The sequence below is a fragment of the Heloderma suspectum genome, chromosome 4, assembly GCF_057233095.1.
Source record: "Heloderma suspectum isolate Gila_16-S chromosome 4, 16-S_ref, whole genome shotgun sequence".
Taxonomy (NCBI): Eukaryota; Metazoa; Chordata; class Lepidosauria; order Squamata; family Helodermatidae; genus Heloderma; species Heloderma suspectum.
This window is the reverse complement of record NC_139461.1, coordinates 175,604,139-175,629,244: the sequence shown is the minus strand read 5'-3', so window position 1 is coordinate 175,629,244 and position 25,106 is coordinate 175,604,139. Positions and strand designations below refer to the sequence as shown.

The 25,106-nt window shown below is 44.3% G+C and overlaps 1 protein-coding gene across 1 annotated transcript in view; it reads right to left on the bottom strand.

Annotated features, from left to right (window-relative positions):
* The window catches only part of HMCN1 (hemicentin 1), a 349,376-nt gene that overhangs the window by 258,660 nt on the left and 65,610 nt on the right, over window positions 1–25,106 (bottom strand). Inside the window, exons 3-4 of the mRNA XM_084848192.1 lie at window positions 22,797–22,955; window positions 20,154–20,276 (exon numbers count right to left, since the gene is read on the bottom strand). Of these exons, the coding sequence (XP_084704318.1) occupies window positions 20,154–20,276; window positions 22,797–22,955 (282 nt within the window). The remainder of the gene's footprint in view (window positions 1–20,153; window positions 20,277–22,796; window positions 22,956–25,106) is intronic.

The window sequence follows — 25,106 nt, the reverse complement described above, 5'->3', positions numbered from 1 at the left end:
CCACGAGACCGGTCCCTGGTGCAAAAAAGGTTGTGGACTGCTGAGGTAGACTAATAGACTGACTTAGTATAAGGCAGGTTGATATGTATATGGGTTATTTTCACCACTCTGATTTGTTCTGACAAATAAAAAAAAAGGTGTGGGTCACTCAAACATGTGTATCAACTCTATTGTTGTGGTTGTGGTTGTTATTTACAGAGAAACGTATTTATGCAGAATCTAGTTAACAGCTGCAAAAGAATGTGTGTACAGAATGTGCATAAATAATGAAACTCATAAAAAACAGTGTGGTGTAGTGGTTAGAATGTTGGACTGGGACTCAGGAGATCCGGGTTCTAGTCCCCACTCAGTCACGGAAGCTCACTGGGTGGCTTTCGGCCAGTCACTCACTCTCAGCCTTACGTACCTCACAGGGTTATTGTGAGGATATTATGGAGAGGAGGAGGACCGTGTGAGCTGCCTGGGGTTCCTTGTGAGAGGAAAAACGGTGGGATAGAAATGTAATAATAAAAAAAATAAAAATAAAAAAGTTCCCACGGACTCACTCTCTTATTTTCCTTCTCTTGGATATTTGTAAGCTAACTTAGCCCCAAGCAAACGTAGATCAAAATCTCCCTGTCTCATAAACAAGCAAAAACAGCAGGCCAAGATTCAGATCCCATCCTCCTCCCTATGTCTGTGTTATTTTAAGCACCTCAAACCAGTAAGACTAGGAACCAAACTACATGTTACACTAATCACACAGTGTGTGGCTGAGGCTTATCTTCTTCTTTTTAACTCTAGTGTAAGTGTGCATGGCCCCAATCCAGATTGGGGCCACCACACACTAGGAGGGAATGATTAAGCCTTCCCCACCAAACTTCCCAAAATCCCCCTGGGGGGGGGGACAAGTTAACAGAAGAAGAAGGAAAAAAAACCTCCATTGACGCCAACCTTCTCTGAGAATGGATAATTTGGCTGTGTCTTTGCATTGGGCATTACTGAATGATCCAATCACACCTAGTGCAGAGACACAGGAGAAAATGATCAGAAGGAGGCAGCGCCGCACACGCACAAATTCACACACCATAAACATATACATTCCTTATCACACATAATATATCACACTCACCCATTCATTCACGCACCCTCAAACATCCATTTTCACACATAACACACACTCAAAAACATTCCCGTCCCCACACTGCAGTCTTGACAAGAGCCATCCATGGTGGAAGGGGGATTTTTTGCGGTGGGGTGTGTGTGTGACAGCATATGGGGAAGGTTAATCCTTTGCTCCCCAGCTGTGATCTACCCCAATTTGCTCTCGCCCTCGCCCTCGCCCTCGCACGCATGCATGCGCACGCACGCACACACACACACACACACGGCAATTTGGCTTGGGGAAAGCTTTCTGTTGACTTCAATAAAGCCTTTCCCCAAGACTCACCGTGGTGTAGGAAGAGATTTGTAGGGGAGTCACAGCGTGCGGGGAGGGCTAACTCTTCCCTGCCCAGCTGTGACCCCTCAAATCACCCCATGCAACCACACGGCAATTTCCACTTTGAAAATAGCCTTTTTAAGGCTTAAATGCTGCATTAAAGGGTGAAATGGGGAATGGAGGCTTCCTGGATGACAGGTTCTTCACCCATGATTTACTTACCTCAAGATAGAGGCAGCATGCCTCCAAATACCAGGCACTGGGGAACAATAGCAGGCGGGGGCAATTGCCCTCATGGCCTGCTTGCGGGCTTCCTGTAGGGATCTGTTTGGCTGCTGTGGGAAATGGATACTGAACTAGGTAGGCCTTTGGTCTGATACAGCAGGGCTCTTATGTTCTTATGAACCTTTAGTTATTTCTTTTGTTTATTTCTTGCAGCATTCAAGCAGTTTCCTCATGGCACACAGTTTGGAAAATACCAGGCTAGGCATTGGGAAGATAAGGAATGGATGCAATAAGAAGGAAATGTTAAAACCTTGTAGCCTTTCCTGAGAGGGAAGGGTTAGGGTGTGTTATACATTTAAATCAGACAAATGCATTAAATTAAGCTACTTTTCACACTGTTTGTGAGCAGACTGAGTTTGGCAAAATTAAATACAAGATGATGATGAGTAACTCTCTGTCACACATGCGCGCGCATACACACACACACACTTATGTATGCACACTTGAAGTGAACCTTTTGAAAATGTTCAAATGACATTTTCATGCCAGATTTCCTTCTTTTGCCTCTGCATTGTTTGTTTCTAGGCAGGACTGCAAACTTGCTAATTTGCCCTCTGCCTTTATAAACTTGGGTTCTAAGTAGACCTCATGCTAACACAGCTGGCTTTGACATGATGATAAAATGTGTCAGGCCAAGACTGGGTGTTTGTTTTAAAATTAGATTCTAAAAATGTGTGTTTGATTTTGTGTGTGTGTGTGTGTGTGTACACACACATACACACGTGCGTGCACATGTGTGCATACACACACACACACACATACATACATATATATATTTGAAAACCTCTCAGCAGGCAATATGAAGAACTTTTCGTTGATTCAGATACATTTTTATCACATTTACCGCTGGCTAATGCCTTTTCATATTAACATTACATCAGATTCTAACCTTTAGTTTGAAGTTCTTGAACTGATGCTGTCACCCCATTTAGCGAGAGAAAGGTTTGTGCACAGCTGCCTTTCTGCATGTGTAACTCAGCTGCAGCTGCGCACTGCAATCTGTGCTATCTGTTGGTGGTGGGGATGTGCATTTGCGCTGCAATACAGAGCAATGCTGTTGCTGAGCCTGACGCCTTTCTGTCACCAAGCAAATACCATTTTTATACACCCAGCCCTTTAATTATGTTTATTTATTTATTCATTTCATTTCTATACCGCCCAATAGCCGAAGCTCTCTTCGCACAGCTGTTGCATGTTGCACAGCTGGTTTTAAATCTGCTGGTTTTTTATTGGTTGCTCCTGGTTTTAATTGTTGAGGTTATTTCTATGCTTTTACTTTACTTTTTTTACAAGGGTTATGAGCTGTCCATTGAGTTTTTAAACTGAAGGGCAGCACAGAAATGTGTTAAATAAAGAAGTAGATACTAGCAATGCATAACACCTTTGGCAGGACAGGAAAATCCATCATCCCAGTCCTGATTGCTGTCTCTGAGGCTACTTTTCATTTAAAAAGAAACAAACGATTGGAGGAAAGGATCCAAAACTGAGGAAGCAATCCTATGCAGATAGGCATAGGACTCAGAGGCAACCGCCTATTCAATGCAGGGCAGCCAGAGCACAGGGGAATCTTCTCCTCCGTGCTCCGGCCACCCTGTATTACCAGCTAGATGGACGATTTCAGCTATCTGGAGCAGTTCAGGGCAGGGGGGAGGACGGACGGCGCATAGGAAGCCTCATAAAGAGGCTTCCGCCATCCCCGTCCCAGGAATGCCCCCTTTTGCCCCGCTCCACACTGCTCTTATGAGCACGAAGCACGGGGACAATCTGTGCCACCTACGAGGAGGCAGGGGAGGGGGTGATTTTTTAGGAACTGACCTCAGAGCGCGGGGTCCAAGGTCATTTCCTGGAAACCAACCAATACTATGGCCATCTAGCCACTGTCTAACAGCCATAGGGTTGCACCCAAAGGTTATACGTGGCTGGGGGGCTAAGACCATAGTCCTATGCCTGTTTAGACAGAAAAAAGTCCTACAACTCCCAGCATGCCCCAGCCAGCATGGCTGGGTTGTAGGACTTTTTTCTGTCTAAACAAGCATAAGATTGCTCCCTAAATCTCTAGGGTAGGGATGGGGAACCTCCAGATGTTGTTGGACTACAACCCCCTTCATCCCTGACTGCTGGCCATGCTGGGTGCCTCTAGGGTACCTAGTAAAACGGGTTTTCTGTTTGTATAATGTTCCAGTCAAGGAGCTCCTCCCTAAAATTACTTACAGAACCAAGGTACCCTGCTTTACAAAGGGATCTCTGAAGGATGCCAGGCCCTATAGCTAGGTCTGTGCGTTATACTATAATAATAATAATAATAATAATAATAATAATAATAATAATTCCGCACCACAGTAACCCACAGTTCAATGCAAGAGAACTCTGCTGTGTATCAGTTATGCAATTTGAACCATTTCTGTTATTCCGGTTCAGTTAGCTGTAGCTAAGGGAAAGCAGCTCTGCAGGACACTGAAGTTCTGCTGCCTGGCCCCCAGAGAATCCTAGGAGAACATCGTAAAATCCCAGTTGGATCAAACCAAAGGCCTGTCTGGTCCAGCATCCTGTTTCCCACAATGGTCAACCAGAGGCCTATGGGAAGCCCACAAACAGGACATGAGGTCAACAGCCCTCTCCTACGGTTGTTCGCCAGTGAATAGTATTCAGAGCAGTTGAGGCTGGTGGCTCCAATTCGGTGGGGGTGTACATCCATCCAGGGTTTCGGTCAGAACCAGCCTGAACTCTAAAGGAGCTATCCAAGGTACTGTACTCTATCCCCAAAATAGGTTCAGTCTCTTGGATAGCTCCTTTAGAGTTCTGGCTGGTTCTGACTGAAAACCAGAAGGGATTCATAGCCCCACCAAAATCGGAGCCACCAGCCTCCACTATGTGCACGTGTGAGTCTGCACATCCAGAATGGATTTACAGTAGAGCTGTGCAGGGACCCGCAGACCCACCTCGGAGGCCACTTCAGGGCTTCTGGGGCAGGCCCAACCCACTTCAGGCCATTTCAGGTCCAACCTGACCCACTTTGGGCTATGACGCTGAAGGGGGATTCAGAAGGCTAAAGCGGGCTCTCCCCTCAACACTCCGTGTGAGCCCCCTGCTCTGTACCTGGACCCTCAGGACACGTGCCGTCCGCCTCTTCAAGGGAGTCACCATTTTGGTGACTTCCTCCATTTCCAGAAATTGAATCCTGTGCAAATGGTGGCTGTAAGTTTACGCCCTGTAATGTTGCTTACCTGATGGCCTTATGGCTGTCGTTTGTGCCAGAGACAATTTCCGGAAATAGAAGAAGTTGCAATGGCGACTCACTCAAAGAGGCTGACAGCTGCTGGCGTGCATCCCGAGGGTCCAGGTATAGAGCACAGGGCTGTTGAGGCTGGGGGGGGGGGGAGTGGCTGGTCTTCCAAAGTGTGCCAAAGCCCTTTGGAGTGATCTGACCCACTTCAGGTTGTTTTGGGCTGATCTTGACCCACTGAGTGCGGCCCAAAGCAGCCTGGAGCACCACGCGTCTGCTCAGAATTCGGCTCCTGAGCTGAAGTATTGTACAGCCCTAATTTACAGCCCCACAGAAATTGGAACCACCAGCCTCCACTGATTCAGAGGCATGTGGCAGTATATCACCTTTCTGACTAGTAGCCATGCTGTCCCCTCTGGATCTGGAGACTTTGCCAGGCATTGCTTGTTCGCTGCCAAGCTTATTTTCATAATAACTACAAGGACTAAAAGTTGCTAATCCCCACAAATGAGAACTTCCCACAATGCAGTGTGGGTTTCCCTATGTACTTTTATGGCTTTGCAGTAGACACCCAGCCTTCAATGTAATCAACACTGGTGGTATTCTTTGATTCTAAGCAGAATGTGGCACTTATTACAGTGTCCTAAGAATCAGTACTATTCAGTAGTACTGATCTGATCTTTCTTATTTGTTTCTAAAAGACATGTGTGCAGTCCTCATGGTTAGAACAAGAAGTTTGAACATGCAGGCAATCTCTGGTCTTCTGTAGGAGGTTTTTATGCCATGCAAGGATTCAGAAGCAGTTTGCCATGTAACAAAGAGAGGGCTGCTGTTTGAGAAACACAAATCCTGTTGAGCAAATGTGCTCAGCAGTTCCTTTGTATCTTGTAATAAATGTTTAACCCTTTCCCTTAAAAAAAAAAAAAAAGATCTGCTGTGTTAAAAACTCAGAGGTGTTTATTTATTTTATGCTGGTACTAACTGATTCATCATCAGTTGTGGCATATATGAGGAATCAAAGTTGTTGGATGATTCCCTTATGTAGGTAACGTAATAAATCCTTCTTTCTCCCGTCCTTTTTTAACTTTGTAAGTTAAATGTAAATGTACTCCATTTATTGGGGGGGGGGGAGATGAACAACATTTGTCACAGGCTTTTAAACTGAAAACATATGTCAAGTACATTTAAATTCCATAGCTCAGTACTGCATATTTGTCTAAGAAATAATTGGCTGCAGATCACTGAGATTTTCAGGACTTCTCTCTCAATTCTTTTTTTTTTTTTTAATCCCTTCCCCAGCTTGGTGTTACCTCACTACCTGTCTCCTCACAGACTATTTGAACATAACGGAAATGCTTTGGGTGTTTGTAAGAGTGATGCACGACTCCTTCCACTACAAAAGTCTAATATGCTTTCCCCAATGCCACCATTGACTAGAGCAGGGGTGTTGAACCTCTGTCAGCCCGAGATCCGAATTCCATTTTGGAGAAGCTCTCGGGGAGGTAGGGGGAAGCATACCAGTGCTGGGCGGCTCCAAAGGAAAAGGGGCCAAAAACACCAGCATAGTTTACTTGAAAGCTCTTCCTGCTAGTAACTAAGCTGTCGGAGAGGCATTTCAAACTTTTAGAATGGGGGAAAATGGCACAAAACCCGGGAAACCACCAAACAATTGGTTTGGATGGGCTCACCCATGTGACTAAGGCTGGATCTACACTTACCACCTTTTTTCGCTTCCAATGAGGTTTCACTGCCCGCCTTTCACACTATACAGTACCTGCCTCGAATTGGAACCGGAATTTCCCACTTCCATGCTCCCGCTTTCAATACCCTAATATCCCGGTATTTCCCCTTAATGTGCTCTGATTTTCCACCTTCACTACCATATCCGGTCATAGTCCCCTCCCCCACCTGTCTGTATGCGGCGGTGTTTGTATTTTCCTCCTGTCCAATCACAGCTCTCGACGACCCCATGTCTTCTTCCAGCTACTGATCGCATAGCTTCCTCAGCAGCCCCCGTTTCCTCAGCAACTAGCAAAGGGCTGGATGTGCATGCGCTTGACTGATCTCGGAAGCTAAGCAGGGTCGGCCCCGGTCAGTAGTTGGATAAGCGACTGCCTGGGAATCAGGCTTCCTACACTGAGCAGGAGGTTGTTCTATCCCTTCAAATGAGATTAAGTTTTACCCCCTCATATCCCCCGCTCCGGATGTTTGTTTTTTAATTAAGGCGTTATCCTCGCAGAATCGGGGCTTCTTTGCAATGTTTTTTTTTTTTCTAATTCAGGCATGATCTTCGAAGATTCGAAGTTGTGATGCTTGTGACACTTGTCTAAAAAAGGCTGGCCACTACTGATGCTGCCAGTATTATATATGCTATAATGTTGGACGTTGCCAAGACAAACCATAGAACCTACCACTGCTTATTTTTGCATCCCATTTCAGAACAGAGCCAGATGCTGAGAGACACCCTCATAATAATACTTTCGAGTTCAAGCCACCTGAATAATCCAGCTCTACTGCTTCTTGAACTTACATACTAGTTGGACTCCTAAACTGTAATCAGGGGGGAACACATTGTACCCCTATGTTGTTCTTCGGCTTATGGTTTTTTCCTGGTGGGGAGAGTTTGAAGCTAAGGTTTTTCTTGTGGGAACCCGAGATGATTGAAAATATTGTACAAGTGCCAGACTACAGCTTGCTGAATCCTAGTGAAAGTATAACTCACAGCTTTTCTCCAGATTTTTTAAAAATTAAAATTAAATTTATTATCGCTGTTGTTGTTACTATTACTTTTCAAGGATATTCTACCATTGTCATCACTTGGAATATGTGCTGAAACCTGGAGAACATGTGTATGGACTCAATTCCCTGTTGTTTATTCTGAGTCACAACAGTGTTTTGCAACTATTAGTCCCCTTAAGAAAATCAAATCCCAAAATCCACACTTACCTTCCCTCCCATAGACTAAAGTGTAAAAATGTGGACTATTCAAATGCGGCCACAAATGCAGAAACTTGAGAGCTTTTCTGGAAAACTGCACTCCCATTCGCATTTCTGTTCTGGGTTGCAAAAGGGGAAAATTCAAGTACAAACAAACTGAAATTAAATTCTCATAGATCCCTACCAGGTTCTTCTTATGTTCCCCACCCCCCACCCCCAGGGTTACAATCCGATGTCCAGAACAGGATGTGGCAGATATTAAGTCAAGCAGCGACTCTACCTGTGTTGCCTGATACGGGTTTTTCTTGAACTGTTCACATGTGTGTCTGTATAAAGCCAGTTCCTAAATTCCTTCCCAGTCTCCCCACACTCCATCCCACTCTAGAGCAACCTTCCCCAACTTGGTGCCCTCCAGATCGTTTGGAATACTACTCCCAGCATTTCTGACCATTGGGAATGCTGGTGGAGGCTGATGGGAGTTGACGTGTAACATCTGGAGGGCGCCAGGTTGGGGAAGTCTAATTTGGAGCAACCATGAACCAAAACCCAGAGCTGGTCTAAGCAGAGAGAAGCTGGCTTGATTTTTAAATGTCTGAAGTCATGAGGAGCACATAACAGGTGTGGTGCCCTGCAATGGTTTTCCAGAATACATCTCTTTACTTTCTCTCATATAACTGAGCAGTCACTATTCACCTTTATGGGGAAAGGTAAAACACTGTAATGGCCGCAGTGAGGACAAAACTTCCCCGGCTGTCATTGACAGGGACACTTGCACTTACCAGGGGTCATTGGCATATAAATGGCTTAGGACCAGCCTGCCTGAAGGAGCGCCTTCTCCCATATGTTCTTCCCAATTGCTAAGATCTAGGGATGTCGTGGGCGTCCAGGAAGGGGGTAGAGTCCAGTGGATCTAGGGATGTTGTGGGCGTCCAGAAAGGGTGTAGAGGCCAGTGGACTCCCCCCGCCCACGCTCAGCCTCTTGGACTCCGGTCTGCAGACCATCGTGCTTGCCTGGCTCGGCATGCGCCAAGTTGGGCAAGTATAGCAGTCCCCACTGATCCACCAAGCTGCTATTTTGTAAAAAACAATGGTGGCTTGGGTTTTTCCATAAATATAATGCTTCATAAATGGCAGCCATAAAGCGGCCATTTACACAACATTACAGGTGTAAATGGTTCATTTACGGCTGCCATTTACGTAACATTACATTTAGGGGAAAACCCAAGCTGCCATATTTTTTTTTTGCAAAATGGAAGCTCAGTGAGGGATTGGGCAGCTGTGCGGGGGTTCAGCAAGCAGCACGTGGTACAGATGGGAGTGAGTCTGTCCATCCCTACTGAGATCAACTCCAGAGGCTCTTCTCTGCGTGCCACTGTCCACAGTAGTGCAATGGGTGGCTACCGGGGAAGGAGCCTTCTCTGCAATGCCCCTCCCCCAATCTGTGGATTCCCAAGGAGATCCACCTGGCGTCTTCACTGTATATGTTTAAATGTCAGATTAAGAACTTTCTCTTCGAACAGGCATTTAATCTTTAAATGTTGCTCTGATTATTAACTTTACTTCTGGCTCTGTAATAGTTTTAATATTTTAACTTTTTAACATTTTTATATTTTTATTTTTGTATTTATTGTTTTGGTTGTTATTGTAGCACGGTTGTTTTTATGTTTGCAAACTCCCCTGAGGACATCTGACAGTTGGACAGTATATGCAATTGATAACTAACGTTAAGCCATTCCTTTACACACACCCCATATGTCATAATGGATTAGGGCTGGTCCAAAAGTTTTTCTCAGAGCTCTATCAATAGAAAGTGGAGGCTCCCTGTGTGTGCATATGTGTGTGTGTGAATGAGAAAGCATTAATGAAACCACCCACCACTCATCTTTTTCACTGTCACCACCACCTGTTCCATGCTTCAGGCAGCAGCAGCAATGATCATGCTCCCAATTGCTGGCAGGTACCAAATTTTTCCCCATAAAGCTCCAGAGCGAGGGCAGGGAAACTTGCTCGCACCCCAATAGCTTTATGATGATGCCACATGGAGGCGTCCATCATGACAAAATCAGAGTGAGGGCCACACTCCTTGCACTCACTCTGAAGCCTTGTGGGGAAGAAATGACACCAACCAGGAGTGCAGTTGGTACGGCTGGTAAACTTGACCCACGCTCGTCCCATTTGCAGCCCTGCACCCTACCCCAATTGCCAAAATGCCACCCCCTAACTCTACATGGTACAACAGGATGGTGCAGTTGGGGGACTCGTGTTTCAACTCAGCTGGAACAACAGTGGGCATTTTACAAGTGAACAAATACTTTAAAAAAAATGGACTTCAGTTAAATACCAAATCTAATACTGCAAATAAGAACTACACACATTTCATAATTTACCAGCATGACAAAATAGTCCAGAGGAGACAGGAATAAAATTGCTATGGCACAGAATCCACCCAAATTAATGCTTACTCTAGCCAAAGTTCATCCACTTTAAGTCCCAGTGATTTCAGTGAGAAAGGTAGGCACATGCTCAACTCTCCCGTTGAAATTAAGATAATTTTAAAAGTGCTTGCTGGACCTTTCACAGATATTCCAAACCTATGCACAATTACTCAGGATGTAAATCCCAATGAGTTCAATGAGGCTGTGAAGGTTTGAGGCCTACAGAGGCAAGGTTAAAAGGTCAGGCCTAGAAGCCTGGGGGTTTTGGTTGGGAGGGGGTATACCTGAGAGGAATAGTTTCATTTCCCTGGTTAAGTTTCATTTTCCTGAGTTATGTTTCATTTCTCCAGGTTTGAAACAGTACTTTCGGTTTTGGGGAAGGAGGGTATATAAAGGGGGAAAGAGCCAGAAAGGGGGAGACCAGAGAGAGAGGAAGACCAGAGCATGAAGAGACAGCAGGAAGAAGCAGCCTGGAGAAGTCTAAGTGCAGCTAGGCTAGAGGAACGTGCTTTTTTGTAATCTTTATTTTCTCTTAATGCCTTTTGTATCACTCAGCTCTATTCTGTAAATACCTTTAGCTGTAATTTGCTTGCTTTTATTTACCAGTAAACTGTTGTGGTTAACACCCAGGTGTCTGACGTACCAATCACCCCACATCTACAGCCTAAACCCCACATTACTGAGAAGGGGAAGTTTGAAAGAAGGAAGGTAGAACTCTTAAGGAGGCAAGAGATCTTTAAGAGGTTGCTCAGGGGTCCAGGTCATAAGGGGAAACCTGACAGAGGCTTATTTCTAAACAAATGTATATAGGATTATAACTTTAGACTGTAATCCTATACCCAGTTACCTGGGAGTAAGGCCCATTGAACTCAGTGGGACATACTTCTGAGTAGGCAATATAGGATTGCACTCCTGGCCTAAATCTACACTACTGCTTTGTAGCGGTATTGGAGTTCACTGATAACTGCTGGGGTACAATACACGTTCTATATTCCATTATTGTAGTGTTATTCCTGCTTTTTATTCCACATTATCAAAAATATTGCAACAAATGTCATTGTGTGTCCTATGAGATATAAATGTGCAAGAGGGATATAGCATTACCATAAAGGAATCGTAATGATATGACACAAGGTGTATATCTGGCCTTAGTCTATTCATATTATCTAGATTTTCAAAATTGCATTTTGTTCCCTTTAAAAAAATGTACATTAAAATGTAATAAAGTTGGAGATTTAATACCACATCTAGATATAGATTCATTTCTAACTTGCATTCCCTCCTCTTAAAAAGCCTTGTACATTTTTGGCAGAATAAAATACCTCTCAGTGTCAAAATAAGCAGAAACCTGTCAGCCGAGATCAATTTATTGGTATGGTTAAGATTAGTCATTACTGACTGGAAAATGTTGCATTAAAAAACCTAGAAAGAAATAAAATTATTTTAAGGAATCATATGAAGCATATGAACATATGAAGCTTCATTACTCATGCAAAAGGGCAACACAGATACAAAAGGGCTGTGGAGCCACTGTTTAGTCCCGCCTCCGAGGTCATATGGCTCCTCCCAGCCTCTCACATGTTGAGTGGCAACCTCTACAGTGGACAAACTTTTCTACTCATGGAGCTTTCCCTTGTGATTTAGAACTCTGATCTTCCAGGCTTCTAAATGGCCTGCACGGGGTATCTATATGGATAGAAAAAGCTCCCCACTGCAGAAGTTATCCCTCAATAAATGGGGGGCCAAGAGGAGTCCCATGACCTTGGAGGTGGAGCTACATGCTTAGACCCATAGTCCCTTTGTATCCATGTTGCCCCTTTGGACAAGTAATGCATGAAGAGGGCTTGGATTTTGGTCTGATCCAGCTAGACAGTTTTCATGTTCAATAGAATCATCTGTCTTGTGTTCAAATCACGGCTCAGAAGGACTCATTGCGAAGCCTTAACAAAGTTGCAGAGCATCTCTATACCAGCCTAAAATCGCACATTTAGAATGGGGCTTTCTGCTTCTGTTTTAAATGCAGGGTCACAACAGACTCCCTTTACATGTATTTCCTCCCCCCCTTCCCCCTCCCTTTCCCCCTTATACAGCCATTGTTGTCATCTAGCTCCTCTTACTGAGAGTTTTCCTCTTTTCACAGAGGGAACTCCAGCGGAACTCAAGCACTGTAATTTGATAGCTCATTATCTCCGATCTTTTAAAAATGGAATAAAGGTCATTTAGTGCAGGAGACACCTTGGAGGTTCACAACATCATCTAAAGGATCCGCAAACTTCGTAGGGATGGCGGAGAATTTCTGAGAATTTCTCCATGAATCTCGGTGAGGCTGAATGCCAACACATTCGGCCCCCCGAAATTGGCGGTGAAATTCTCTGCCCCCCCGCCCCCCCGGGATGGGACTTACCTCCTGCGAATGTCCTTCTCGGCGGCAGGTCCCGGCAGCGGTTCGGCGGCGGTTCGGCGGGGGCGGGGGCAGCGGCCAGTTTTCCGACTGGCTGCCACCGCCGCCATTACAAAATAATGTTAAAAAAAAACACAAAAAAAGGCTACGTAACGATTAACGTAGCCTATCACGGCTAGATTTCCAAAGTCAGCCGTGATAGGCTATGTTAATCATCACGTAGCTTATCACGGGTGACTTTGGGAAAAAAAAAAAGCGCGTACGCAAATGGCAGCAGCCCATGGGCGCTGCCATTTGCGTTCCTTATTTGGGCCCGGGTAGTCTACGTAAAGATTTACGTAGACTATGGCAAAAATAAGGGCAACGCTATTTGCGTACGCGCTTTTATTTTTTTCCCAAAGTCACCCGTGATAGGCTACGTGACGATTAACGTAGCCTGTCACGGCTGACTTTGGAAATCTAGCCATGATAGGCTACGTTAATCGTTACGTAGCCTATCACAGGGTTTTTTTGTGTTTTTTTTCACTTTTTGTTTCGCGGCCGGGGAGACGGGGCGCTTCTCCCCGGTCTGAATTTCGGCTGGGCGAGGCGGGGCACCTCCTCCCCCTCGCCTGAACTTCAGGGGGAGAAGCGAAGCGCCTCCCCCCCCACCGCGAAAAAAGCTGCGGGACAAGGTAAGTCCCTTTCGTACATCCCTATCTGTGAGTAACCAATCTCAATAGCAGGATAAAAGCTCCATGAGAAGAAGCCCCCAATCTCTCCCATCTGCACTTTACTTATCGTAAATGACCACACTTTGCACATTAAGAATTGAGATTATTAATCTATAATCTCTGTTTATGCACAAATCTAAACTATCAATGTATACAAAGGATGAAGATTCCAAGTGAACATTTGCCACTAATAATTTACTCCAAACTCCAATGTCAGCTGGAAGTTAAAAAAAAAAAAAATAGCAAGGTCTCTTTTATAACTTTTAAAAAATAAGACAGCTTTTGTTAATTTTGCTTTATTAGTATTATGTGGAATATATATGTAGTACACCAAGACGGTTTCCTCCAAGTTTCGCAAACAAGGAACTGTAGAGTTTGTTCTAAGTAGCTAACAGATTCCATGAACCTGTTTTTCATGTACATGGGATTGTTCCAATTTAATGTGTTGTAGCCAGCTGTATAATTGTGGATATGTTACTAGGACTCCTAAATAGATAATTGCAGGCTATGCAGATGGCAGCTAGCCTTCTCCCCATGCCATGCCAAACTATGATTCCTAGGGAACCCTGGGAAGAGGGAATGGCCATTAAGACATTTTAAGTGTGCAGCATGAATATGCCCAGTGAGAATACTAAAATGACTTAGGGTGCTCATAAAGAACATACTGAATTCACTATAAACTATAGTGCGTGAATGGAGTATGTATGTGTGTCTGTGAAAATGGGGGGGGTATGCCAACAGTGGCCCTACCTACATTGGGCAATGGACCCATTCACATTGGACAGTGGTTCTGCCCACTGTTGGCATGCGGCCCCCAATATCCCAGCCCAGGGGAAATTCAGCCATTAGGCTGAAAATGGTTCCCCCTCCATGCTATCAGGTAAACAGGGTGAATTCAATTGGCCGTTGTTCTCACTGCAATAGTTTTTTTCTTGCTGTGGCGAATTCTATGTGAAGATGGGTTGTGTGACCAGGTTTACTCATGTTGGACAACTGTGAGATTATGAATCTGCTTTTTGTGGTTAGCAGACACTTGCCCCCAGACCCAAGATGTGCCAAACCTGTCATAGAGCCTAATATATTTGCGTACAATCATTATTTGAATTATGACAAATCTCTTCACAGTGAGAGAGAAAAAAGTTGTTAGAATCTTAGTCATATCTTAAATTCCATGTTCTCTATGCTCAGGCCTGTGGGGGGCAAATTCAGCCCTTCAGGTTTCTCCAGAAGGCCACACCTTTCCCCCAACCACCTATCAGTTGGTAGCTTCCTGGCTTTTGTGCAGTTTTTCCCCTTTCTAAACAGTCAAACTGCCTCTCCTCAGGCTTAGTTACTGGCAGTGAGAGCTTGAAGATAAAATATGTTGGTATCTTTTGGTTTTGGCCCCACCTCTTTTGCCTTCGACCACGCCCACCACTGGAATGTGGCCAACAAGAGCTCCTCTGAAATGAAATACAGCCCTTGGGCTGAAAGAGTTTCCCCACCCCTGCACAGTTCTGGTCACCACAGCTAAAAAAAGATATTGCAGAGCTGGAAAAAGTGCAGAAAAGGCAAGTAAAATGATCAAGGGGCTGGAGCATCTCCCCTATGAGGGAAGGTTACAACAGTTGGGATTGTTTAGCATGAAAAAAAGGAGGGTAAGGGAAGACTTGATAGAGGTCTACAAAATTATGCATGATGTGGAGAATGTGTTTAGGGAGATTTTTTTCTCCCTCTCTCAAAATACTAGAACCCGAGTCATCCTATGAAGCTGATTGGTGGGAGATTCCAAAGAGATAAAAGGAAGTGCTTCTTCACACAGCGCATCATTAAACTATGGAACTCACTACCACAGGATGTAGTGATGGCCACCAATTTGGATGGCTTTAGAAGGGGGTTGGACAAATTCCTGGAGGAAAAGGCTATCAATAGCTACTAGTCTTGTTGGTTGTGTGCTACCTCCATTACCAGAGGCAGTGAGCCTACACCATTTGCTGGGCAATATGGGTGGGAGGGTGGTGTTGCACTTGTGTCCTGCTTGTGGTTTCCTGTTTGACAGCTGGTTGGCCACTGTGTGAACAGAATGCTGGACTAGATGGACCCTTGGTCCGATACAGCATGGCTCTTCTTATGTTCTTATGTTATAAGCAAACTCTATTAATCCCCACCTACCACACGTTGAAGGGCAAGCTATATACATTCCCGGTTTCAATTTGTTTAACAAAAAAGTTGTTATAATAGACACAATACTTCCAAGTATAACATACACAGATCTGCCACCAGAAAAACAAACAGCCATCCAAAAGTTCATGATCAACATGTCCTAAAGCTCATGCACGGAACAAGAAAGCAGGCAAAACTCTGACTATATAAACCAAAACTCCAAAGTCTTTTTTTTTTGTTTAACATATTTATATTTTTCTGACGGATACCACAAGACAGCTGATGGAATAGTGTGTATACTGGGAAGTCCAAGAGAATGTTTACGACTATGGCAGATGATTCAGATTACCCAAATTAACAACATGTGACTTTTTGATTCAGCAAATTCAGTCAAGAGAAGCTTGTGAAACGGCTATTGTCTGTAACAACAATGTGGAACCTGAAATTCCTTGGAAGAGCTACAAGATTATAGCACACCTTTAATATGCTTTTATTGTGAGTGGTTTTAATATAGGAAGACACCCCCCCAAATAATGTATCTTTCACCCAAGTGGTGAAATGCTGCTCAATGGTGCATGTTGTTACTCAGAGAGTAAGCAAATTGGTAGGCCTAACTCAATCATTCCCAAATTGTGTTCTGGGCATTGTTATACAGTGCCATGAAAGAACTATTCATGTGCCATGGAAAATTAATTAATTAAATCTGAGCCCCAAACACCTATCCACAGGGAAGGTTAACTGCTGTATCTCTGAATACTTTACTGCTCTGATTCTGCCACATTCCGATCAGCCTCTGCAAGAGGTGGGTAATTTCCTCTATACCTCTGCTTTGGATGTGCCTGGATCACTCAGTCACTCCTGATGCAGAAGCACAGCAGAATTACCAGCCTCCTTAGAAGGCTACCGAATGCATTGTTTCTAGGCTCAGTTTCCCAGGACGCTTTGCTGTGGATTTGAATGTTGCTATTATCCTACAGTGGGATTTCAGAGGGACACTCCAGCATGAAATAGCTGAATAAGAACAAACAACAAATTTTGATTCTATTCATTTGGGCATAAGGACACTGGCTTCCTGTTCTGCTACAGATGTTAATTAACTTAGAAATGCAGGGATGATTGTGTTATCACCAATTATTGCTGTTTTGAATGGTTGCAGGGCTTATTTTACATACATTTAAGCTTTATTTGTATGTTCACTGTCATTTATTCTTTCATTCATTACATTTTTATGCTGCCCAATAGCCAAAGCTCTCTGGGTGGTTCACAAGAATTTGTTTGTTTGTTTGTTTTAGGTTTTTAAAAAAACACACAGAGCAAATCTCTATTACAAAATACAGCCCAAGGCTCCACATCCAACTTCACACCTGCTTGAATGTTTATTCTTGAAGGCTCTGGGAACCCTGAATTCAAATGCTGGAAAGCAAGGAGGGGGGATCAAGTATGCATAGTGTAAACTTTTAATAAAACACCTGAAGGGGCCTTCCCCATCCCAGAAATGAGCTTACAGAGTCCCAGGTTCTACTGTAGTAGATATCCAGCCTTGGCCAAATAATGTCTACCTGGTTGGTAAAGGGAGCTCAACTCAACTGGTGGCTCAGGCAGTAGGTAAACAGCTGGTGTAATGTAGTGGCTACACTGTTGAACTAGGGGTCAGGAGACTGGAGTTCTAGTCCCCACTCAGCCATGAAGCTCACTGGGTGACTGGGCCAGTCACAGACTCTCAGCCCAACCCACCTCACAGGGTTGTTGTTGTGAGGATAAATAGAGAGGAGAAGGATTATGTATGCCGCCTTGGGTTCCTTAAGGAGGAAAAAATGTGGGATATAAATGTAATAAACAAACAAACAAACAGGGGAACACAAGAAAACTGAAGTTTTTATGGTTGTGTTCCTAGGCAAGCTTGCCACACAGAAGCCTATTTATATACCTTAGAAGAATTTGTTTCCCCTCCATCTGGAGACCAAATTAGACAACTATCTATATGTATATGCTCGCTCTCTCTCTCTCTCTCTCTCTCTCTCTCTATATATATATATATATATATATACAGAGAGAGACAGAGACAGAGACAGAGAGCTCTGACTGCTTCATTTTGAAGTAAAATGTACGTGATCCAGTTGTGAGCAGGAGGTAATCCTGAGAAACACACCGGCCATTTTGAACTGAGAGCTGATTATCTGCCACTGAGGGCAGCTACATCACCTCCTCAAAGAACTACATGAGATCTGTCCGCAACCTGTTGACAGCTAAAAGACTGATATTTGCAACATTGGAAGGATAAACACTCACCACCTATTATGCAATGGATTGAGGACTTGATAACGCTTTCAACATTGGAAAGGGTGGCATATAAGTATCCACCTTTGAATGGATATTTTTTTGGATATCTGATCTGCTTTTGTTGAAGCCTATGAGAGCTGGACTATAAGGAAGGCTGAGCGCTGAAGAATCGATGCTTTCGAACTGTGGTGCTGGAGAAGACTCTTACAAGTCCCCTGGACTGCAAGGAGGTCAAATCAGTCAGTCCTAAAGGAAATCAACCCTGACTGCTCATTGGAAGGACAGATACTGAAGCTGAAGCTCAAATATTTTGGCCACCTAATGTGAAGAGAAAAGTCACTGGAAAAGTCCCTGATGCTGGGAAAGATTGAAGGCAAAAGGAGAAGGGGACAGCAGAGGATGAAATGGCTAGATAGCATCACCGATGCAATGAATATGGACTTGAGCACACTCCGGGAGAGAGCGCAGGACAGGAAGGCCTGGTGTGCTATGGTCCATGGGGTCATGAAGACTCAGACACGACTGAACGACTGAACAACAACAACAATGTATAATTGCTAGTAAGTAGTATTTTCAAATATATTCATTTCATATGTATTCATTGCTGTGGATATATACGAATTCATGTATGTATATTTAAAAAAATATTTTTTACAAAAGGAAAAATATTCTAGACTAAAATAGAAAAAAAATATGTCCCCAACCAAGCTGTCCAAGAAAAATAAAATAAAAAAATAATTGACATGAACCAAAAGGCTTCAATAAGTTTTGCACTATCTGCACTTTTTGCAGTCATTGCCATTTGACCTCATAATTCACATTCTTTCTCTCTCTCTACACCCATACTATCTATATCTCTATACCTCTACAGTTCTATGGGCGCAATCCTCTTGAGATAGACGGTCACCTCCAACTTCCTCTTAAGTTGGAGGTGACTGCCTATCCAGTGCAGAGCAGCTGAAGCAGAGGAGCAGATTCCTTCCATGCTCCAGCTGCCCCGTAGTTTTCCTTAGACATCTGATTTTGGGCACCTAAGCACAGCTTTGGGAAGGGGGGGGAATGGGGCTGGAAACCGCATAGGAAGCTGTGTAAAACAGCTTCCACAGTCTCCTTCCCTCCCTGCCCCTGGGAACGCCCCCTTTTTGCCCTGTCCGTGCTCTGTGTTATGAGTACGGACAAGCATGGAGAGGCAGCCACCATGGTTCTCTCTACCTCAGTTATGAGGGGCAGGGACGGGGAGGGTAGCACAGTTTCCCAGCTATGAGCTCATAGCACTGTCAAGAGCTCAGAGCTGGGAAACCGAAAAATCCTATCTCCCCCAGATGCTTTCTAGGGCCATAGAATTGCTCTCTATCTCTCTATTCCTGTGAGCTGGAAGACAACAGGTGATGCATCCGATGAAGTGGGTTCTAGTCCACAAAAGCTCATGCTATAATATATGTGTTTATTACTTTACAAGGTGCCACAAGGGTCTTTGTTGCTTTTGCTCCAACCTTGTTTCCTTCCAAACAGGAAATAAGTCCAGGTCAGGGACTTATACAGTCCTTATATAAGCCCTTATATAAGGGGTGGACTATCAAAAGTTTGGGAAACGCTGATCTAGCTCATAGTTTTGATCCTGAAAACCATTCCTGTGAATGATAAACTCTGCATTGCCACACATGAATACATTCTGTGGATTATAAAAGGAAGGACAGATTCCTTCCGAACTAAGGAACAATCAGGAACAATCAGGCGTAAAGATAAAATGCAAGGATAAAATGGAACAGCTCCATGTGTGCCATCTTGAGGACAACATACAAACATAATAAGTAAAAACTTTACATCAGATAAATTGGAACAAGTTCAAAGAAGGGCAAGGAAGATGATCAGGGAAGTGGAAACTAAGTCCTATGAGGAAAGATTGAAGGAACTTGGTAAGTTAAGCTTTGAGAAGAGAAGACTGAGAGGGATATTGATAGTACTTTTCAAGTACCTAAAGGGTTGTTACACAGAAGAGGGCCACAACCTGTTGTCTGTCATGCAAGACTGTAGGCTATGGAATAACAAGCTTAAGTTACAGGAAGGCAGATTTTGGTTGAACATCAGAACAGTCAGGCAATGGAACCAACAGCCTAGGGAGGTGGTGGGCTCTCCATTGCGGGAGGTATTCAAGCAGAGACAACAGCCATCTGTCAGGATTCCTGCACTGAGCAGCGGGGTGGACTCATAGAATTGGCCCTTTCCAATTCTATGATTTAATGACTCTATGAAACAGAAATATCCCCATAAAGATCCATGTTGGACTGCTAACAAAATTAAACTTCTCCCATCATACCTCATTGACTTGCTTTTTGTCCAAGTGAAAAACTTGACCAGAACTTGTTGATGCAATTTCTTCATAGACCTTGTAACCAATATGTGCTCTATCGTCACAGTCTCCTGTTAGAACAAATACAACCTATAGGGTTTTAAAAACAAAACAAGAGATTTAAATAGCCCTCATTTGCCACCAAAAAAAAAACATGGGAAAAGCAAAGCATCAGAAATCAATCAGCAGAAGGAAATATACATTATGCCATTAAAGGAATAAGCTCTATTTAATATTTTCAGCCTCAAGTAATTAGCATAACTACTTTCAGAAGAACAATAGCATTTTGGCAACGAGGATGATAGTCATTAGTGCCTCATGTAATGACAAGTTTTCATCAGTCATAAAATGTTTGTTTCTTAAGCAAAAAAAGCTGCTGGAATCGCCAAACAAAGAGCCTAATCAAACAGAGAGTTGAAACACGGGAAACGGTTACCCCGCTGGTTTCAAGATACTTTATTTTCTTTCCCTCCTATCCAGCTGCAGGCTCCAGGTCATATTTCCTGTACAGACCTGCCAATGGGACTTACAGCCCTGATCAATAACAGCAGCAGCTGTTGGACATATGCTGAGGGGTGCCATGCAAGGCGTTTAGCCGTTTGGTGCAGCAAGGACAGGAGATGATCACTGGAAAATATTAGTAATTGCACATGTGGGCTGCAATGAACAATTGCAATGTGGAATGCTCCTGCTTAGTGTTCCAGCCAGTCAGCCATGCTGGGATCCTCTGGGATACTCCATTCCCTTCCCCCTACCATCCAGTTATCAGCTCCCCCCCCCCACACACACACACCCAGTCAGTTAGCATTCTGTGGCCACTGAGCATGCTCAGCCCTCAATGAGCTATTTTGGAGGGGGTTTTTTACCAGGTTTGTTTGTACTTCTCCAAAACCTCAAGACTCTTGTGCATGGGTGGTGCCATTTTCGTTACATAAACATGGCACCACTCCTGCCTAGGAGTGCACGAAAGCCACTTACCTGGTCTCGCAGCTTGCTTCGCGGTGGGGGGGAGGCGCTTTGCTGCTCCCCCCGAAGTTCAGGCCGGGGGGGAGGCTTCCCACCTCGCCCGGCCAAAATTCAGGCCGGGGGGGAGGCTTCCCGCCTCGCCCGGCCGAAATTCAGGCCGGGGAGGAGGCGCCTCGCCTCGTCCGGCCGCGAAATAAAAAGTAAAACAAAAAACAAAAAACACCCCCGTGATAGGCTATGTGACGATTAACGTAGCCTATCACGGCTAGATCTGCAAAGTCAGCCGTGATAGGCTACGTTAATCGTCACGTAGCCTATCACAGGTGACTTAAAAAAAAAAAAAACGCGTACGCAAGTGGCGGCCCCCATAGGGAGCCGCCATTCGCGTTCCTTATTTGGTCGCTGTAGTCTACGTAATCTTTATGTAGACTACAGCGACCAAATAAGGAACATGAATGGCGGCTCCCTATGGGGGCCGCCATTTGCGTACGCGCTTTTTTTTTTTTAAGTCACCCGTGATAGGCTACGTGACGATTAACGTAGCCTATCACGGCTGACTTTGCAAATCTAGCTGTGATAGGCTACGTTAATCGTCACGTAGCCTATCATGGGGGCGTGGTTTTTTTTAACTTTTATTGGAATGGCGGCGGCGGCAGCCGGTCGAAAGACCGGCTGCCGCCTCTGCCCCTGTCGAAGACCTGACGAACCGCCGCCGGGACCCGCCGCCGGGAGAGACATTCGGGAAAGGTACGTCCCGGGGGGGTGCGGAGAATTTCTCCCCGAAACTACTTCGGGGGGCCGAACATGTTGGCACTCGGCCCCCCGAAGTTTCAGGGAGAAATTCTCCCCCATCCCTACTCCTGCCTGGACATCAGAAACAGAGGAAATTATAGATGAGGTGGGACAAACCCTGTCTCTCAGGACAGCCTCCAATATCAGAGGCTCTGATCTTTCCTATGTCCTGCAGGCAAGAACTAAGAGGGCCAAAGTGTGGAGGGAGGCAGAGCTTCCTGTATTTTTTTCTCTGTCCATGCATGGGGAAAATATCATTCCCTCCCATTGCTTGCACAGATTGGATATAACAAGGGGACTGCGGAAAAGCAGCTTCACCTGCCCCACATCCTCTCCCCAATGAATCAGGAACCAAATAATGGTAGGGGGCATGGCCAAGTGAGTGGGGCCAGCCCCCCACCCCGACATCATATGGCCCATGGAGGGCTGGATGGGGTGTCATCTGGTCCCCCCATTGAATTATGGTCACATGCCCCTGATCTAAGAATTTGGAGAGGAGGTTCCATTCAGTCCCATGATCCCATGGACACATCCCCAGGACCATGGGATTGCTTTCTTAATTCTGTCTAGCGTAACATGGAAATTAATAAGACTAGGTATTGTATGATCTGCATGATCTAACATTAATATTGTATAGATCTGATTATTGTTCATTGAAATTGGTTATATCCAAATTGTATAATTCAGGCTGCAATCCTATACACACTTAGACTTAATAAGATTTACTTCTGAGTAGACCTACATAGGCTTGCACAGTCAGTTATATATTTTATCCATGTTGTGATACATTGCATAAAAACTGTAGAGAGGAAATGTTGGAAATATAGCCAGACTTAGAAGATGTTTCCTTACCTGCGACTGCTTCTGCTGAATCTGCTGCAAGACCTCATGGGTCAGCTTGTAGTCTTTGGATCGCGCATCAGTAAACACATAGATGAATGAACCAGGAAGAGAAATCTCAAGAGCAATTTTGATTGCTCCAATGCTCATCTCTGGACAGTCACCACCTCCCTGTTCATAATAGACAAATGAGGAAACAAACATCACTCAGAATCAGTGCTAAAATCAAAGAAGTCACAGAAATTCTGAATTCATTCCACTTCCTGCATTTGCACAGATACATGGTTTAAGCATGAACAACTGAATTGTTTTGGGGAGGCTTCTCCTTACATAGACAGCCATCTAAGGAAACTCAAATTCTTCAGCAAAACACACGTTTCATAGTAGCAGGGCCAAGCAATGACCACAGATGGCCATAACCAAATGTACTATGTGTGCTCTCCAACTCAAGGTGTTCCCAAGGTCAATTGCTGGCTGGAGGTTGGTGATGGAGTTGGGGTCAGAGGAAAGCCTCGTAGTGGAACCTGAAGAGCCCAAGCTAGTGATGAGGCAAGACCAGAAGGATGGACTTCTTCTATACCACGCTTGGCCATTCCAGAGGTTTCATGCTACCTGCCAATCACAGAAGCTGATGGCAAATACCCCTATTCCTTTCTATGTTCAAAAGGGTTCTAAAGTCTAAGCACAGATTCAGATAGCTCACTAAGCTAGGTCCCATCCGCAACACATGAGCTGGAAACTCAAATATTTATCAAATGCGTGTTTGTTTGTTTATTGCACATTTCAATTTATGCAGCCTTGGATCCTAAGATAACTTAAGGAAGTTCAAGGAAGGAAGGAACTTAAGGAAGTTCATGGACTGCAGCCACTAAAAAGCCTCTCTGGGGTGCAGGAGCACCCTCCTGAACAATGTGAGGTACAACTTGGGGGGCAATGCTGGGGGAGGGAGAAACTGCCCAAAACAGGTGAGGTCCGCTCAACTTGGGATGATTCTCCCCTCCCCCAGCAGGCCTCATGTACCCATCTCAAATTGTTCGGGAGGGCCCATAAACCTCCTGAGAGGATTTTCAAGGGGTGCACATGTCTGCAGGGTAAATGAGGAGATATGAAACTTTCCTTCTGTGAACATCCTTATGTTAATTTTTCTCATGATCCAACCACAATTTCTGGGTGGAAATCTGAATCTGTTTTCTGTATTTTTTTTTAAATCCTGGTTAAAATTAAATTCATAATTCTGTTTAAGACCATACATCATTCATCCCCAGTATCTGTAGATTAGATGTGAATAAATTATGAAATTGCACATTTGTTGCAGTCTTCAGCTGAGGTCCTGCTCTGGGTACACTACCTCCTGAGGTTAGATGGGTGGCTTTCAGGGACAGGCCCTGGTGACAGCCCAGCTGTGGAATGCCCTCAATGACTGGGTTCGCACAACACGCTAACCCACACTCAGTGGTCGAGTGTGGGTTGTTGTTGAACTGTGGATTGTTGGTTGAACCGTTGGTTAGCGTATTGTCTGAACCTAGGACATGTTCCACATGGTGGCTTGTTAACCATGCAGTGTGGGTTATTGTTCTCAAACAAGCTTCCTTGAGACCCCATGGTTTGTTGTTGGGTTGTTGAGGGTGGTTAACAAGCCACGTTACATGGTTAACAAGCCACCCTATGGAAAATGTCCTGGATTCAAACAACACGGTAACCCACGGTTCAACAAACAACCCACACTCAACCTCTGAGTGTGGATTAGTGTGTCGTGTAAACAGCACCTAAATGTGCTTGCCAGGTGCCTACTGTATTATGTTTAAGGCCCCAGGTCAAAACCATTCTGTTTTCCTAAGCCTGTCGCTGGATATAATACAGAAATATTTTTATTGGTTGCTACTGTGTTCTGTTTTCTGGTTGCTGTTTGTTTATTGGTTTTACTTGTTTCAAATATATTGTAAGGTGCCTTGACAATCAATTGGTGGAAAGGCAGAGGGGGGAAATGACAAACAAAAACTATTCGTTAGCTAAACATAATATATCTGTTCTCAAACCATTCATTTGTTTGGAAGGCTCTTCAAAATATAGCTTCTGACTTTAGAATGGATGGCCAAGCAGAAAAGGTCTATCAGCCAGAAAGCAAATGGGAAAACAGCATTTTAAAAGGAAACACTGTTTGATTCATAAGACCTGGCAATGTTTTTCTGCCTTTAGCAATGAATTGGTATAGCCCTTATTATTTTTTGTCTGCTTGTGTAAGTAAACATTGCCTTTGATAAATTGCTATACTGCCCTGACTTTGGCTGTTGTATACAATGTTATATTGCATTTCTGAAAATT